Below are 16500 nucleotides of genomic sequence, written 5' to 3' on the forward strand. Positions count from 1 at the left end.
CTAAAAGATCAACAATAACAATGGTTTAAATAATTCATGAAACACATTGCTTCCTGTTCATTCTCGTTTAGTTTAACCTTTATTTTGTTCACATTGCAATCATTTTGACACATCCTGTAATTGTAATTGCGTTTCCATTTTGTATTTAAACTTATTTACTTAGGCTAACAGCAAATAATGGCACAAATTTCCACATTATGAGGATGTTTTACATACATTTACATTCATTAGCAACTATGGAAACATTCCCTGTAACAAATTGCGATTAAATAATAGTACGGGTCCATATTGCGATTTGGATATTTATGCCTTTTTTTAATTTGTTTTCCTAAAAGTAATAAAGGCATTTGCCACGCTAGCGTTTTTATACAGTAGCAGCTCGAACTGTACGGCAACAAGATCACTGATGTTTGTTCTGTACAGAAACATTTCTCCAACAGTCATTATTACATGTTTTTAACTACAAAGTTTCTGATGCCGGTATGAAATTAACTGAATGTTTCTAAAAAGTTATTGTTTAAAGTTAATGCTGAAACTTTTCCCTGTGCAATGAAAACAGCTTCTGAAGATTAAATACGCAGGAGGAAGGACGTGTTTAACACAGTGTAATAAATCTACATAGATCTGCATTGGGAAAAACTGAGGGAAAAAAATGGAAGGAGGCAAAAAATGTCTAATAATACAGTAAAGTAGAATGTATAATGGTGAAATATGAGTAAAGTGAATTTAGCATTTTACCAAATATAGGTCACTTAAACTGAGATGAATATGAAAGTAAAGAAATCAGAAGGAAGAACAGGAGAAAGAATGAGAAAACACACACGTCTCCCATTTCATCATGTGACACCAAAAATCACTTATTCAGCAAAAGCTGTGACTTCGTACGGCTCCAGTGATGCCGAGTCTGACTCCTGCACCCTCACGTATCACATATCGTCCATCCAGCGAGACAGAATTGTAGTCCCATTACCCAGAATTCCCTCTGGACATGAATGTGCGTGTGTGTGTGTCTATTTCTGGGAAAACTGCACTTAAACTCTTTATTTGTTTTCTTCCTCTACAGAGAACGATTTCTATTAAGGTTGCACATTTGTCACATTTTTCTCAACCAATCAAAAATTGATGAATAATAATTTATAGTTAATGATAATTAATAAAGTGAGACAAACAACTGAAGAAAAAGTATTTTCAAAACAGAACTTATGGTAATAATTTAAAATACTGCTTTCGTCTCTCTGTATTCATTTAAATGCTAAAGAAGCTAAAATACGTCCGTCATCACGTGTTGTCTGAAGTGTAATCACCAAAAGATAATACACATCTGTATATGCAAGTTACACTGAGATATCCTGGGCAAAAACAACATCGACAGTTATTTGATTAATCATTAGCATCCTTCATTTCTAAAGAGCTTAGGATGTAATTTTATGAAGCAAATGTTTGTGCCATGTTCTAATGGTATACTTGACGATATTTAGCATCGTGAAAATAATAGGACTAATAATGTTGGAGCAATGTTATAAGAATGTTACCTAAATACAATAAAAAAATAATAATTACTTACTGTTCAACAATCAACATGACTGATGAATCTGTGTGACTGTGTGATCAATGAGACTGACTGTCAGTGATTTATTCTTATTATTCTTATTTATTCTTCTTGCACCACTTTAAATTACAGCAAATACTCATAAATAAAACTGATATCTTTTGATACTTTTTTATTATCAGTAAAAGTATAAGTATGGTTATTATTTATTTAACTATATTTAATAGTTTAATAAAATTGTGAAACACATTTCTTCCTGTTTATTATTATTTAGTTTATCTTTTATATTGTTAGAAAGTGTAAATATCTCTTTTTTAAGGTTTCCTAAGTTGGAGCTGTAGCTTTACAATCCGCTGACACTGGAGACTCCCTCCACACAGGATACACAAATACATTTCCCCTTACAGAAATAACCCAGCGTTCACACTCTGTTTACTCTTAGTCTCAGTTTATACTTCATACTGCATGAAATGACTGACCTCATAAAATATAGATGAACTTTCCTCACAGTGGTGTATTTGCAGTGGTTTATTTATTATTTTTTTTATTCTATCACACAACCCGTTTCTGCGCTCATAAGTCTGTTCATGTAGAAATATAAACTCTAAAATCATTTAATAATTATTGTTGTTTTTTTATTCACCAAAACACAATTATACACACTTTATTCCTTCCTTCACCCCAAACTTCCTCATGAAATGTTTTTCTTTCAGCAGATTATTTCAGAACGTAACCCGTAAATTTACTTTTACTTTCTCACTCACTCACTCACTCATCTTCTACAGTATACCACTTTATCCTGTATTCAGGGTCACGGAGGGCTGGATTGAGTGTGTGTTCCAGGAGACATAGGGCACCAGGCGGGGTACACCCTGGACAGGGTGCCAGTCCATCGCAGGGCACACACTCATTTACACACTATGGCAATTCGGGAACGCCTAACCGACCTGTCTTTGGAATGTGGAAGAAAAGGCCGGGAAGAATCAAACCTGGACCCTGGAGGTGGAAGGCAACAGTGCTAACCACTCCACCACCGTGCCACCACTTTTACCTTCTTTTACCTTTTACATTTTTTTCTTTCTTTCTTTCAAATTTATCTCTGCCCCATTCTTTATCCCTTACCCTTTTTATATTCTTTAATTTATTTTTCTTTTGCAGCATATCTATACATTCCTCATTTTTTACCTTTATTTATTTGTCTTTGCTCTTTTTTTTTTAAGCATTGCTTGTGTTTTTTATTTTCCAAACTTTACTGATATCTTGTTCCCTTTCCCTTTATTTGCTTTTACTTGTTCATTCTTTCCTTTTTTAATGTCTTCCTTTCTTTCCTCCTTCTTCTATGTCTTTCGGCTGTTCGCTTTCAGGGGTCGCCAAAGCGAATCATCTGCCCCCATCTAACCCTATCCACTGCATCATCTTCTTTCACACCAACTAACTTCATTTCCTCTCCTTTTTCGACCAACAGTAGCCCAATTTCCACCGGCACCCTGTAGGTCAACAGCACTGGTGGCGGTCGTTGTTAACCCGGGCCACGACCGATCCGGTATGGGAATTATATTCTTGATTCGCATCATTGATTTGGCTACTGTTTTTACGTCAGATGCCCTTCCTGACACAACCCTCTGCATTTATCCAGACTTGGGACTGGCACAAGAAGACACTGGATTGTGCAAATATTATAATGTTATTAGTTACTTGTTCTTTATTTGATTTCTTTCTTATCATTGATCTTTTAGCTTGTTCGCTTTTAATCTTCACGTTTTTCTTTATTCTACTCGTTTTTTACCATCTTTTTCTCAAATTTACTTTATTTTCCTAGAAGTAATTATCATCAAAGACATGAAATGAAAAGCAGTTCTGTAAAGCTTTTTTTAGCCTACTATACACTTTGCCTCCACTTGAGGGCGACATAGAGCCACGAATATATTTCTTCTTCTTCTTCTTCTTCTTCACCGCTTCTACTCAGTTTGGGCAGATTCGTCTCTACTTACTCTATTTTCTCAGTTCTGAGTTTAGAACGACTTAACACAAAGATTCGTTTTATGAAGACACATTAGCGACATTTTTCACGGTAAGTCTGTTAAAATTTGCAGTAATTATAAATTAATATCCATCTTCTCCTTTGTTATTGCACCCTGCCGGGAGGGGGCAGCACTCAGAGTAAGCGTAACACTGGAGCACGAGAAGAAGAAAACGCTACTACTGCGCACGTGCGTTTATAAGTCCAGCATACGAGTAGGCGTTTAGTGCTAATAGTCTAAAGTCACAGAGAAAATACTTTATAAGACAAACGTGTTACAAAAACAACACTGAAATAACAATATTTGCTGATCGTCGCCGGTGTTGCACTGAACTCGTTCATTACTGTATTTGAGTGCATCTAAAAAAAAAGAGCCGAAAACATCTGTTTTGCAGTGTTTGGCGTTTATTTGTGTATTTAAGTTACGTGTTGGTTAATTAGTTTAAGCAGCATTTTATATGTTATCTTAATGTACTAAAGTGTTTCAATCAAGGAGCCACTTTCGGGTCTAAACAACGCGGGAGGGTCAAAACGTGCAGTTCCTCCAACGACCACTAGGCGGCTCTAAAGTGATTCAGAGCTTATTAGCATGAATGTTAAAACCAAAACACATTGTTGTCAAAGCAATTATAGCTGGTTGATTAATTATAAATAACATCTATTTACATTTATAAACATATGTAAACATATTCAATATGAAAAATAATATAGGTAAATAAAACAATCAGGTAACTGTTGTGAACATGGTGTGTGTACGCTGTGTCTCACACTACTGTATGTCTCACGCTGTGTCTCACGCTGTGTCTCACTCTATCAGTCTCTTACATTCTAACACATTTTGCAGCGAGCGTAGCAGTAAGGCCTTTTAAAATTATTTTAATTTTTGAGAATTCAATTCTGTGAATCTGGGATTTTGTGTGTGATGATTTCAGTGAATGTGTCCTTTACATTTTTGACTGAAGTAGAAAGTGCAGCTCTGTCTCAACCTCACCACTCGTACATTCCCTGAGCACACTGTCTCTGCTCTCTGGACACCTAGAAAGCAGGTCCGTATTGCACAGTTCTTTCACAGCAGGTCAGATCGGATAAAGGTGACGTTTTGTCTTAAAACTACTTCAGCATGTTAAAGTTTATTTATACAGTACACTTCAGTGCTGTTATTTCTGCCAAAGTAAAAATATGAACTAATCCCAGTAAAAATATTCACTTTATCTTTTTTTACTAATATCTATTGGTGCAGGTGTTAGTTAACATTGAGACAGTAGCGCATTAGTAGATTATTTTATAGTAGATTTTTAAAACCACCACATTGGAGTGCAGGTGTCAAACCGCTAGCTGTCGGCTATCCATCACTTTAACTAACTGGAATCGTGGTACTTGACACAGGACAACGTGTAAGGTGCGGATGAGTTCAATCAAATGCAAAGTAAAGTTATCATATAAAGTAACATTATCCACCTTAGCATTTCAGCTATGCTAAAGCTAGCTAGTAGGCGTGTTCTAGCCAACAGCCAGACTTCATTCATCCCACCCATTTGTCCATTTACTGATTAAACAGGGTTAAGGGCGGAATCAGCTCATGCTTTAAAACCACTCTTCAGAAAGCCTCTGCGTGTCATCAAGAGTTTATACAGAACATGGTATCGGTGCTAAAAAGTGTCCCATCTACAGTAGATAAAAAAGTTTATTTTCAGATCGGATCATATAACACAATTTTGTATAATACTTAATGCTTCTTATCTCTTGATCCATGCCTAATTATTATAATTTTTTTTGAAAAAAAAAAATCCTTAATTTAGCATGAAATTTTTTTTACAGGTTACATAAATTTCAGAAGGAGCTTCTTCAACACACACATTTTCTGTATTATATGTACAGCATAACCAAAAAAATAAAATTGCTCCAACACTGTGTTAATATTTATCCCGCAATCATTTATTTCTCCATAATTGGTTGGCTTGAAACACCTCAGTTTATTTGATAGACATGAATGTATTTCTCACTGGTCTCTGCTTATTCATTCAGAAGAATCAGGATGGAGTGACAGAGAGGAAGGAGGGAGAAAAGGCCTGAGTCTGAGGTGTGTTAGAAACTACAACATCTGTCCATCTGTCCTCCACCTCAAGGACACACCAGAGCCCCAGTTAAAATCAACTAATGATTAAATCTGACTTCGGCGTTATTACTGTTATTCGCTCTGTAGTATGAGATTATATATGAAACCAGATGTTATGTCCAGAGTTTATCGGTACGTTTTCTTATAAGATATCCAAAACACACCCTGTTATATTTTGTCCGGCTGAGGAATTCTCCCCTGCACTTTTGATGTTAACTCCTCACTGCATGGGTGCAGCTCTGAATTTATTACACAGAGGATTTTAAACATTTCATTTGGTTTCACTTTGTTGTTGTTGTTGCCTTTGTTTCAGTCCTTTCGTTAAAATGTTCCGCTCAGAGCTGAGGTTCTTTTCTGAAATACAAGGTAATTTCAAAATGTTATAGTGACATTATAACACAAATTCAGTTTTGGTCAGTTTTAAAGAAATAAATTATTAAAATAAAAAATACAAAAAAGTCAGGTATCATCTTGCTATGAGTTAGACCGCTTGCTGTATGGTAGTTGCCCGGCTTTCCATCAGGAGTGTTTTAGTCACAGAGAGGCTTAACAATCGGCCTGGTGTGAATATCCATGAGGAAGACTTATGATTGATTAGAGCCCTGTCTGTCAACAATTGTATAGTTTTACCTAAAACCGATGGTTTGTCCAGATTAGTATATGAGTTTTTGCTGTTGAATGTTCTCACCCAAAATTATCTAAAAAATGCCTCGCCTCGTTCTCTAAGTCTCCTGGGATAGAGGCTCCAGGCCCCACGCGACCCTGAATTCTGGATAAAGTGGTATAGACAATGACGACGATGATTTTTTTATTTATTTGCTTATTTTAAAACTAAATCTTTATTTATTTAACTCTTGCTTCTATAGTTGTGTTTAAAAAAATTTGGTTAAAGTTAGATTTCCCCCCTAATGTGATCTCATATACAATAAGCTTGAAGATGCCTGATCTATGGACTCTTTAGTGTCTTATATGACTGGCAACTGTTGGCTCTGTTTGTGAAGACTGCAGACGGCCCATCATGCCTACTTATAATATTATTATTAATTTATTATTATTATTATTTGTGGTTGGCATTTTGAAAGACAAAGGTCCTATACACAAGGGTATTTGTGTGAGCCTCCATGGCTTAGTGGTAAAAGCCTTGCCTTGCAAGTTAGAGGTCCTGGGTTCGAGTCTCACTCCTCCTGGTGAGGTGATGGGTGTGTGAGATGGATGAGAATGGTTCTTGAAGACCTCACAAAAAGTGTGGGTGATAGGTGTTTTTTTAAATCCAGCATTGTTTTTAATATGCAAAAACTAAGTCAAACCTCTCTCCTCAAGGTGCATAACCCCTTCACTTTACATTTTAGGACCCTGGGGGGGGGCAGCTGCCCGGAATTACCCCCCCTCAGGTTACACCCTCCAGCCTTCATGCACCTTCCATATCCTGCCATTAACTCCAGAACCACTTACACTCATTTCCTTGAGCCCTGACCAGGATTTGAACCGGCAACCTCTCAACCCAGAGGGCAGGCTCTTCCAATTGAGCCACAGGATCTCATACTAGGTGCTTGGTTTATACAACTTTTTACTTTTTTTTTTTCAACTTAACCCTGGGCTAAGGCAAAAGGCTGGATTTGAACCTGTAAATTCAAGTTTCAGAACCCACAACACTAACCACTGTGCCACTCCGGGACAAACAATGCACCACCACAGTATAAACAGGTAGATTGGACCTTTAACTTTTGTCTTAATAAATATCACTAAGGGGTGCAACAATGCAGAAGAGGAGATGAACTCTGAACTGAAGCTAAAGCAAATTCTGGACCCCCAGGGGATAAATTGGATGCTTCTCACTGGTCCATTCTCTTAATAAATGGTTCAAAGTGGACACAATAACACCAAAGACGGGCTGATCCCTGAACTAAAACAAACACACAGAAGTGGACCTACAAGTTTGAGAGACCATGACACTAAATGTACAACTAGAGGACAGACAGCCAGCTTGCTTTATGGACTTTTGTCACATTAAATGGTACAAAGTGTGCATAAAAAACACAAGAGGAGTTGATCCCTGAAAGCTATGTTAACACATCAGAGACTATAACAATAACCACTATACCACCAGAGGACAAGCAGGAATGTTGCTCGTTGGACTTTTGTCTTGTTAAATGGTGCACTGATGCTTAAAGCTAGCTGAGCCCTGAAACGAAGCTGCCAACCAGATTTGAACCCACAATATCAAGTGCCAGAGAACATACTGTAACACTAACCATTGTCCCACCAGAGGACAAGAATTGGGGTTGCTTGTTGACTTTTGTCTCAGTAAATAGTGCAACGCAAACGAGGAGATGAACCAAACTCTCAGATTTGATCATGCAAATTTAAACACCAGAAACCATAACACTAAAGACCAGCATAGAAGTAGAGAGGTCACTTAATGATTGGGGGAGAAGATAATGCAACATCAGAGATGGAGGTGAACTGAACACTTGGGCTTTTAAAACTAGCGTTTTCTACAGTCCACCTGAGCCTCCAATAATGAACTCCATATTAACTTTAACACATTTCCTGTTATACTGAACTTCCAATGTCACACAGTATGACTGCAGATCAATCCCTGCTTTCCGTTATACCCAGATGAGGATGTGTTCCCTGTTGAGTCTGGTTCCTCTCAGGGTTTCTTCCTATTACCATATTGGCCCGCTGTCGCAGTCGTCCTCGGCTTGTTCATCAGGGACAGTCTTATCATTTTGATTCACACATTCACACTTCATACAAACTTCAATAATTCTTTTGTTTGGTTTGCGACAATGTCAATTGTTAAAAGCACTATACAAATAAAATTGAATTGAATTGAATAAAAACGTACAAGAAGAAGTGCAAAGGTTGAGTATGCGCCACACTCGTGGAATGCGTTTTTGCATTGAACAAGGGTTTCGAAATTTGGCCCCAGTTACTTCCATCTTCTGGATCTTCGTCCAAAGCGAAACCCCAAGTATATTTTTGCTAAAATCACATTTATTGTTTAAAATGAAAGAGCACTTTCACAAATATGACGTTTTAACTACAACTTTCTTCTTCTTCTTTGTCTTTCAACCGTTCCCTTTCAGGGGTCGCCACAGCGAATCATCTGCCTCCATCTAACCCTATCCTCTGCATCCTCTTCCCTCACACCAACTAACTTCATGTCCTCTCTCACTACATCCATAAATCTCCTCTTTGGTCTTCCTCTAGACCTCCTGCCTGGCAGGTCCAACCTCAGCATCCTTCTACTGATATATTCACCATCTCTCCTCTGAACATGCCCAAACCACCTCAATCTGGCCTCTTTGACTTTATCTCCAAAACATCTCACATGGGTTGTCCCTCTGATGAACTTATTCTCGATCCTTTCCATCCTTGTCACTCCACATGTTTTAACTACAACAGTGTGAGCAAAGACGAATCGATGTTCGCATACGTTTCATTTCAGAGGACAGACGCGTCCACATTATTGCTATAGGCAGATAAAAGTCACTTGGAATTAAGTTGAATAATGTGGCCTGTAATGTGAACGCAGCTCTATGCCACAGGCATCTGGCCCGGACAATGTAAGGCCTGGAGTCCAATCACGTGGCTTAGATTTGTAACAAAAGACGATTTTTTTCAATAAAAAAATAAATACAATTAAAACAAGGTCTTTTTTTACAGACTTTACTTGGATCTGAGATTTAAATAAGAGATTAATAAAGAAGAATATAAATTATATAAAGACAAAACAATAAAATAATAATGTGTGGACATACACAGCAATAAATACATAAATAAATAACGGAACAAACATACACAATCTATGATGCAAACGTTTAACATAAAACAATGAATTATACACTGATAAAGTTAAAGTGCTGTTATGAAGTCATAGGGAGCATATTGCACAGATTTCATTAAGAAATAAAAAGAAAGTACATTTTTATGTTATTTTTTTTTATCATGGTTGACTGTTGAGGAGGAGCGTCAGGACGAACACCAGCAGACTGCAGACATGGCAGGAAAGACAGACTTCAGCTGTGACTCCTAACGACCTGCCTGTGGACACAGACATGAGAAACACTTCAATCTTTACATACACGAGTGTAAGAATCATCAATACGTTCCTGTTATAAGACAGACTAAAACAGCACGTACCTCTGAAATCCACGGGTTTGTCCTCGAGCAGGTTGAGCACCATGGACAGGGCGGTCTGCTGGACGGGACTGAGCGCTGAACGCTGGGCTTCAGTCACGGCTACGGCCTGCTCGTAGGAGAACACGCTGATCTGAGCCTGATTAAACACCACCTGCATGTGAGGATAAGAGATTGACATATACAGAATCACTTTCATGTATCTCATTAAACCCCCCTTGAGCTGTTAACTGTTAAGGGCTTTGCTCAAGGGCACCTGTGTTTCCAAAGTTGCATGACTTGGACAGTAGGAGCTTGCAGTATGAACAACAGATTTACTCACGCGCTCTATTTGCTCATCGTCAGCATCACCATCGCTCTGAATCCTTCACAGTCCTTTAGTCTCTATCATTTTAAAAGTATGCTTAAAAGTATAAATCTAAAAGGCCTGGAGGTACTCACTGCAAACTTTTTGTCTGTAATAAGAGAGATGGCGAGCGGCGTGATTCCCTCTATCTGCTCCTTCACCAGGGCGGACATGGCCATGTCAGGAATTCCAGCTATTTATTAAAAAACAAGAAAAAACTATTATTAAAAATCTATTATGAACAAACTTTAAACACACATACAAGAATGTGGGTCAAACAAAAAGAAATATATATTATAAGAACTATTTTATTTCTTTATGCCAAGTGTGTGTGTGGCAGACTTAATGTGTGTAATTCCACATAAATATAAAAACCTAAGGAAATTAACTAATATAAATAAACCTACAACCAGATCATGTACATTTCTAATTGATGATCTTAAGAATTTTGCATTATCACATGCATTATTTAAAGATAAAGATCTTGCCAGCGAAAGCTCCGATCTCGAGGAACACCTCCGGACCCCAGGAGCTGATGGGTCCGAACCCATGACTGCTGCTGAGCAGAGAGACGAAGGCCTGAAGCTGATCCTCCGAACACGAGAGATTGAGACGCCCCAGCCACAGCACCGCCGTACTGACAACACAAACCACAACCGGCTTACACCAGAACATCCTTATAGTTTATCACTTTATTTATGCATTTACACTCTAATACTAGTACTAGTAGTATTTCGGGTTTTTTTATTAATACTTAGTAATACTACTAATATTATTAGCTATTTAGTTAATTTATAAAATTTACTTTTATACTATTGCATTACTGAAATGCATCTGTGTTTATATTCTTCTCATAATAATAATATAATAATAATAATAATAATAGTACTGTAGTAGTAATAATGGTTGCTATAAATTTACATATGTATTTACACTTTATGACTATTGTTGCTGCTGGTTGTTTATTTGTTTGTTAATTTGTTTAAGTTTTTGAACTAGAACATTCTTATTTCCTCATTTATACTGTACTATATAACAAATATTATATGATTATTGTTATTAATTTATATATTTACATCACATTTATACTGCATTACTGTTAATGTTGTTGGTTTACGTAGGCATATTATATCATTTACACAAACTGTTCACAATTTATTATTGGTAATATTTTTATGTATTTTGTTGTGTGTTTATTATTATAATGTGTATATATATATATATATATATATATATATATATATACACACACTATCGTTTAAAAGTTTTGGAACACTTTCTAACTCCATGATGGTTCCTGATTTTTATTTCTTTCTACATTGTAAAGGAATGCTGAAGGCGTCCAAAAAATGCATTAATCTCCTTTGAACAGTTAATGGTGAGATGTTTCTGCTACTTCTGCTCTGTAAAGACTTCATAACGCCTCTAATCTGAGGTGCTGTTAATTGGTCATTTTTCAGGCTGATGACTCTAAATGAACTTCTCGTCTGCAGCAGAGGTAGGTTTTGGTCTCGCCCTCCTGGGACGGCCTTCATGAGAGCCAGTTTCATTATGGTGCTTGACGGATTTTGCAAATGCACTTGACAATACTGTTCTTGCAAGAACTATTACAGAAAGGCTGACCTCTGTGTCTTAAAATAACAACTAACTGTTGTTTTTCTTGTTGTTCAGTAATTACCTAATTCTATATGTGTTATTTTATAGTTTTGAAATCCCCAGTATTGTTGTAGAATGTAGAAAATAAATCACTAAACAAAAACAAAGAAATTTGCGAGTGACCCCAAACTTTTGAACAGTCGTGTGTATATTTGGTGTAATGTTGTTGTTCCTCTATAATCCTGCAGATGGCGTGGTCTAAACTATTCAGACATTAGCAGGCAGCACAGGGTACCTGCATGCCAGGAGCAAATCATATCCAAGTTTAGAATTATAATAATGTCAAAAAAATCTAATCAGGATATTTAAATCGTGATACGTAGAGAATAGAAATACAAATCGAATCGGCACCGAGTCAGTATTGTGATGATATGGTGGGTGATTCCCCTCCCTAAAGACTATTGCTTACAACAATATTATTTATTATTTTTACTACTAATAATAACAATCTTAATTATAATAATAAATACATTTTATTATTAAATCGTATTCCAGTCTTTGCCGTTTGTTACTGGATCTGATCCCCCATGTTCTCCCAAACTGGATTATTGTGATTATTAGACATGAATCTGTAATGGACTTTCTGGGGAGATTTTTTGTTGCGTCTCATCACTGACTGCTCTTAGAAAACATGAGTGATATCAGATCAGTCCAGAATGAGAGTTTCTCATATTCCTGTGTTACATTTACATTTAGGCATTTGGCAGACGCTCTTATCCAGAGCGACTTACATTTTTATCTCATTATACATCTGAGCAGTTGAGGGTTAAGGGCCGCGCTCAAGGGCCCAACAGTGACAACTTGGTGGTTGTGGGGTTTGAACCTGGGATCTTCCGAACCGTAGTCCAATGCCTTAACCACTGAGCTACCTGCCTGTTAGCTTCTGCATCTTAAAGAGTTTCTTTCTAAATCTAACAGAACCTTTAAAAAGCTGATAAACAATAAACAGTAAATAAATCTGATGAGGAATATCCAAATAAAAAATGAAATAATCTCACCTGAACTGTACAGGATTAAGAGTGTTGATGAGCGGAGCGTCGATCCCACAAACGATGTGTCCCAGAGACACTAAAGAGCTGGAATTCAGCTGACTCGGGGTTTGTTTAGTGAAGTTCAGCACGGTGGAGAACAAAACTCCTAACTGACAAACAGGCCACGTATTACAGGGTGTAATGACGATAGAGATATGTACTGTATACAGGAGAATTATATAAATTACATACAATACGTAGAAATGTAAGTCCCTACATATGTATGTTACTGGATTAATGTTTGCCCAGAAAAACTTCATACTAAGTATAACAAGTAAATTCATATAATAATGTTTATTTATTTATTTAAATTAAAAACAAATAGCATTTATTTTTATTATTTTATTATAGGAACTTAAATGTTTTATTAATACAGGAATATAATTTTTTTTTATTGATTGCTCATGTAATTGCAAAGTAAGGTTATACAAACTTTTGCACTCTGGTGTCTAACAAGCTGTGTATGTGCTAGGCTAACTTAGCTACGTAATAGAGATGATGTAACTTTTTGCATTTAGCCAAATCAGGTTTAAAAAAATGACATCACATCCTCTTCTACCATGTTTTTTTTTTTGTATTATCTTACAGATGTTTGGCTACGTCCTGATACACACTGACGCGATGACCCCGGCATTGTCCGGTTAGCATAACACTAATACCTGCTTCCTGGTCCAGGTGCTAACAGCTCCTAAAGGTGCGATAGAGAGAAGTTCCGACAGTCTGAGTGACGCCAGTTCGTCCAGTGAAAGTTGTGTCGCAATGCGTCCCAGCTGAGCGATAACTGATGGAGTGAAATAGGAAATGACGCCGTACACCTGCAAACACACACCTTAGACTGTAATCTCACACACACTCGCACAGAGTTTAAAACACATTCAAATAGGAATTTATATTTATTTACAATAAAATGTGTGCATGTGGAAATGTATAGTAACCTCAAGCACTGTTTCAGAGGACAGACGTGTTCACATTACAGTCACATACAAATCAATTGTAATAATGAATGTGAACCATCATAACATAAAAATCTAATCCAACCAAAATAACTGAAATTAAACAAAAGGCTTGTATTGTGAACGTAGCCATTCACACTTCGGCATCAATCATCCAAAGGTAGACAATCTGAACAATCTGAACTACTGGTGTAAATTTCATGTGTTGTAAAACCAGTTGCCTCTTTCGTTCTGCGAAGCAGCAGCGAGAGCTGATCGGAGGTGAAGGATGGGTCCTGGCCCATGAGCTCCAGACACTGGCTGAAGGCTGAGGAGGACATGTTCACCAGGCTGGTTATGGGCCAGACGGCCGGCCCGGTCACTCGCACGCTCTCGCAGGATGGAGGTTGAGAGGCTGGGAGTGATGCTGTAAGGATGAGTTCAGGTTATCTGATGAGCTTATGAAAATTTTAAACTATTTTAGCTTTAGACAAGTGTCACCAGAACATCTGGTAAAGATCTGTAGAGATTTATCTTTGTACATGTTAAGCCTTTCTTTGATTTGATGTTATTGCTTTAATTTTACTAAATAATTGACCTGGAAATTATGAGCCATGAACTTTACAGAGGAAAAATAAATAATGACAGTGATCAGAGATTATATATCTGGATGTATTTATACCCAGTTCCAAAGATAACTATGTTTTTCAAATTTAATTCCAATATTTGCAATTTGTAACATGATCTAATATACAATATGTTTTCTATCCAATGTTTTTTTTCAATGTTATTCACAAATGTGACATTTACTCGCCAAAAAGAAAAGATCTGGAAAATGTATCTAATATTTCTTATTATAAGATTGTGATGCATTAAATATATATTGAGTTATAAGATATGATCACATGACCATTCTGAATTACTGAGTATAAAAGTGAGGTACTCACAGCGTCCCAGCTCCAGCAAGCCTAAGAAGTACCGCAGCACAAACTGCTTCCTGGATAAGAGAGCGTCACGGTGGTGGAGTTTACACAGAGACCCGACGCCGACGCCCTCCCACTGCTGCTGGCTGATAAACAGCCTCTCGATCCGCTCCTGACTCATCAGAGCCTGCGGAGATAAAAACAACACTTCAACACTTTACCACATTCTGGGTCCTCATTAGATAGAAGATGTTGATTGATTTTCTTTGGCAGCAGCTCTGACTTCAGTGCAGCTTAAATTTAAATCACATGTTTATATTGAAGAGATTGTTCTGATCCGGTATAATTTCTATAGTAACACCGTAAACAGGCTTTTTTATTGTCTTCTATTATAAGTGATATGATTATTAGTGAAGTTTTGGGACACAATCTGATCATTTTGATTTATATTTTTACACATTTCATACAAATATCCCTAAATTTTCTTTGAGATTCTGAAAAGCTGCTTTGCAATAATGACCACTGCTCTAAAAATTTAATTTAATTAAAAATAACTAATTGAATTATTTATTTATGGAAGGAGTCTCCAATGTCAGTGCTTTGTAACAGTGAAAAAAAAAAAAAATTAAATTAAAAGTTTAAATATGATTGATGTCCTAGGAATATCTTTATACGTTACATTTATTTGATAATGTGACCTTATTTTAAAAGCTAAAGGGAGAAGCTGGGAGGATGTTTATAGCTGCTAAAACATAAGTGATTACACCTTCACAACTTACTGTAACTGCCTCAAGGACACTTCACAACATTATACGGCATGTCGAACTTTATAAATAAAAACTGTAACTGATGTGTTTTATTTCTGTAACATGACAGAAATCTTACATCAGGACGTGCTGTAACGGGAAAACAATCAACTTAAGATGCCAACAGTGACTCCGTTTCATCACACCACACCATCATGGGTTATTTTTCTACAACAGCACAGTTTGTGAAGCATGTAAAGATCTCAGCAACAGCCATAAAAATGCAGCTAATAAGAAAATAAGACGGCGCAGACCAAACTGATGAAACGACCTACAGGAGGAACGAGCTGGATGATCTCAGGTGGCAGGAAGAAGAGGAATCTGTCGACTTGAATCAGTGTTGTTGTGTTCCAGCTCTGGACTGGGCTTCACCAAAAACACAAAAAAGACACAATCAGTTAATAATCTTGAGTTTGTTCTTGTTCATGATAATTAGATCAACATTTTTCCTTTTAGAGTGAAAATACTGAGTTATAATTACTACCGTGAGTTCTAGTTTTCCATACGGCCAAACACAGTATTAGAGCTGATTTTAATATATTTGTTTATGATGTACATATAATACAGAAAAAGTGTGTGCCAAAGAAGCTTCTTCTGATGATTATGCAACATGGAAGTGACCGATCTTGCTTCTCTAAAAATTAACTTTTTCAGACATTTTGGAGAGATGATTTTATTTGTGCCCCAAAATGCGAAAATGCCATTTTTCAGCAAAACAATAATCATTTAAAATGCAATTTATTCTTTTTTTTTTTTTTTTTTTTTTAATCCGTAGTGTCCGTAACCATGTTAAATTTATGCTGCAATATCTTAACTATTTTGCATTTAAGAATAATTCACTTTTTCAGGTTTACGTCTTTTCATGTGAAATTTAAATTGGTGTCAAGGTTCCTCTGAATGAGAGTTAAGATCAGCGAAAGTTGATTTTGAAAAAGTTAAAGACACTAAAACATAAAAGGGCATGAAATTGTATTG

At 36.6% G+C, this 16500-nt stretch overlaps 1 protein-coding gene and 1 long non-coding RNA gene across 3 annotated transcripts; both read right to left on the reverse strand.

Annotated features, from left to right (window-relative positions):
* Positions 1 to 9549: 9549 nt before the first annotated feature.
* strc1 (stereocilin 1) lies at positions 9550 to 10357 on the reverse strand. Of its 2 annotated transcripts, none has more exons than XM_053492244.1 (3): positions 10273 to 10357; positions 9835 to 9985; positions 9550 to 9735 (listed from the first exon to the last, which is right to left on the reverse strand). In XM_053492244.1, exons 1-3 carry the CDS (start codon positions 10354 to 10356, stop codon positions 9638 to 9640), a joined length of 333 nt encoding a protein of 110 aa, XP_053348219.1. In that variant the 5' UTR covers position 10357; the 3' UTR covers positions 9550 to 9637. The 2 variants fall into 2 exon arrangements, with proteins under 2 accessions (XP_053348219.1, XP_053348220.1); XM_053492245.1 differs by having other exon boundaries at positions 9706 to 9731.
* Positions 10358 to 10674: 317 nt separating this feature from the next.
* On the reverse strand, positions 10675 to 13674 carry LOC128518887 (uncharacterized). The gene is made up of 3 exons (XR_008357784.1): positions 13524 to 13674; positions 12832 to 12974; positions 10675 to 10814 (listed from the first exon to the last, which is right to left on the reverse strand). It is a non-coding gene; the product is annotated as an uncharacterized LOC128518887 (long non-coding RNA).
* Between the last annotated feature and the right edge of the window lie 2826 nt (positions 13675 to 16500).

Source organism: Clarias gariepinus, chromosome 3 (genome assembly GCF_024256425.1).
Source record: "Clarias gariepinus isolate MV-2021 ecotype Netherlands chromosome 3, CGAR_prim_01v2, whole genome shotgun sequence".
NCBI classification, from domain to species: Eukaryota; Metazoa; Chordata; class Actinopteri; order Siluriformes; family Clariidae; genus Clarias; species Clarias gariepinus.

What these genes read in the sequence shown, in the direction of transcription:
- strc1 (XM_053492244.1), bottom strand. Translation starts at nt 10,356, where the DNA reads ATGGCCATGTCCGCCCTGGTGAAGGAGCAGATAGAGGGAATCACGCCG. An exon ending in TTACAGACAAAAAGTTTGCA is followed by an intron (nt 9,986 to 10,272) that starts GTGAGTACCTCC and finishes CCTCACATGCAG; the next exon opens with GTGGTGTTTAATCAGGCTCA. An exon ending in CAAACCCGTGGATTTCAGAG is followed by an intron (nt 9,736 to 9,834) that starts GTACGTGCTGTT and finishes CTGTGTCCACAG; the next exon opens with GCAGGTCGTTAGGAGTCACA.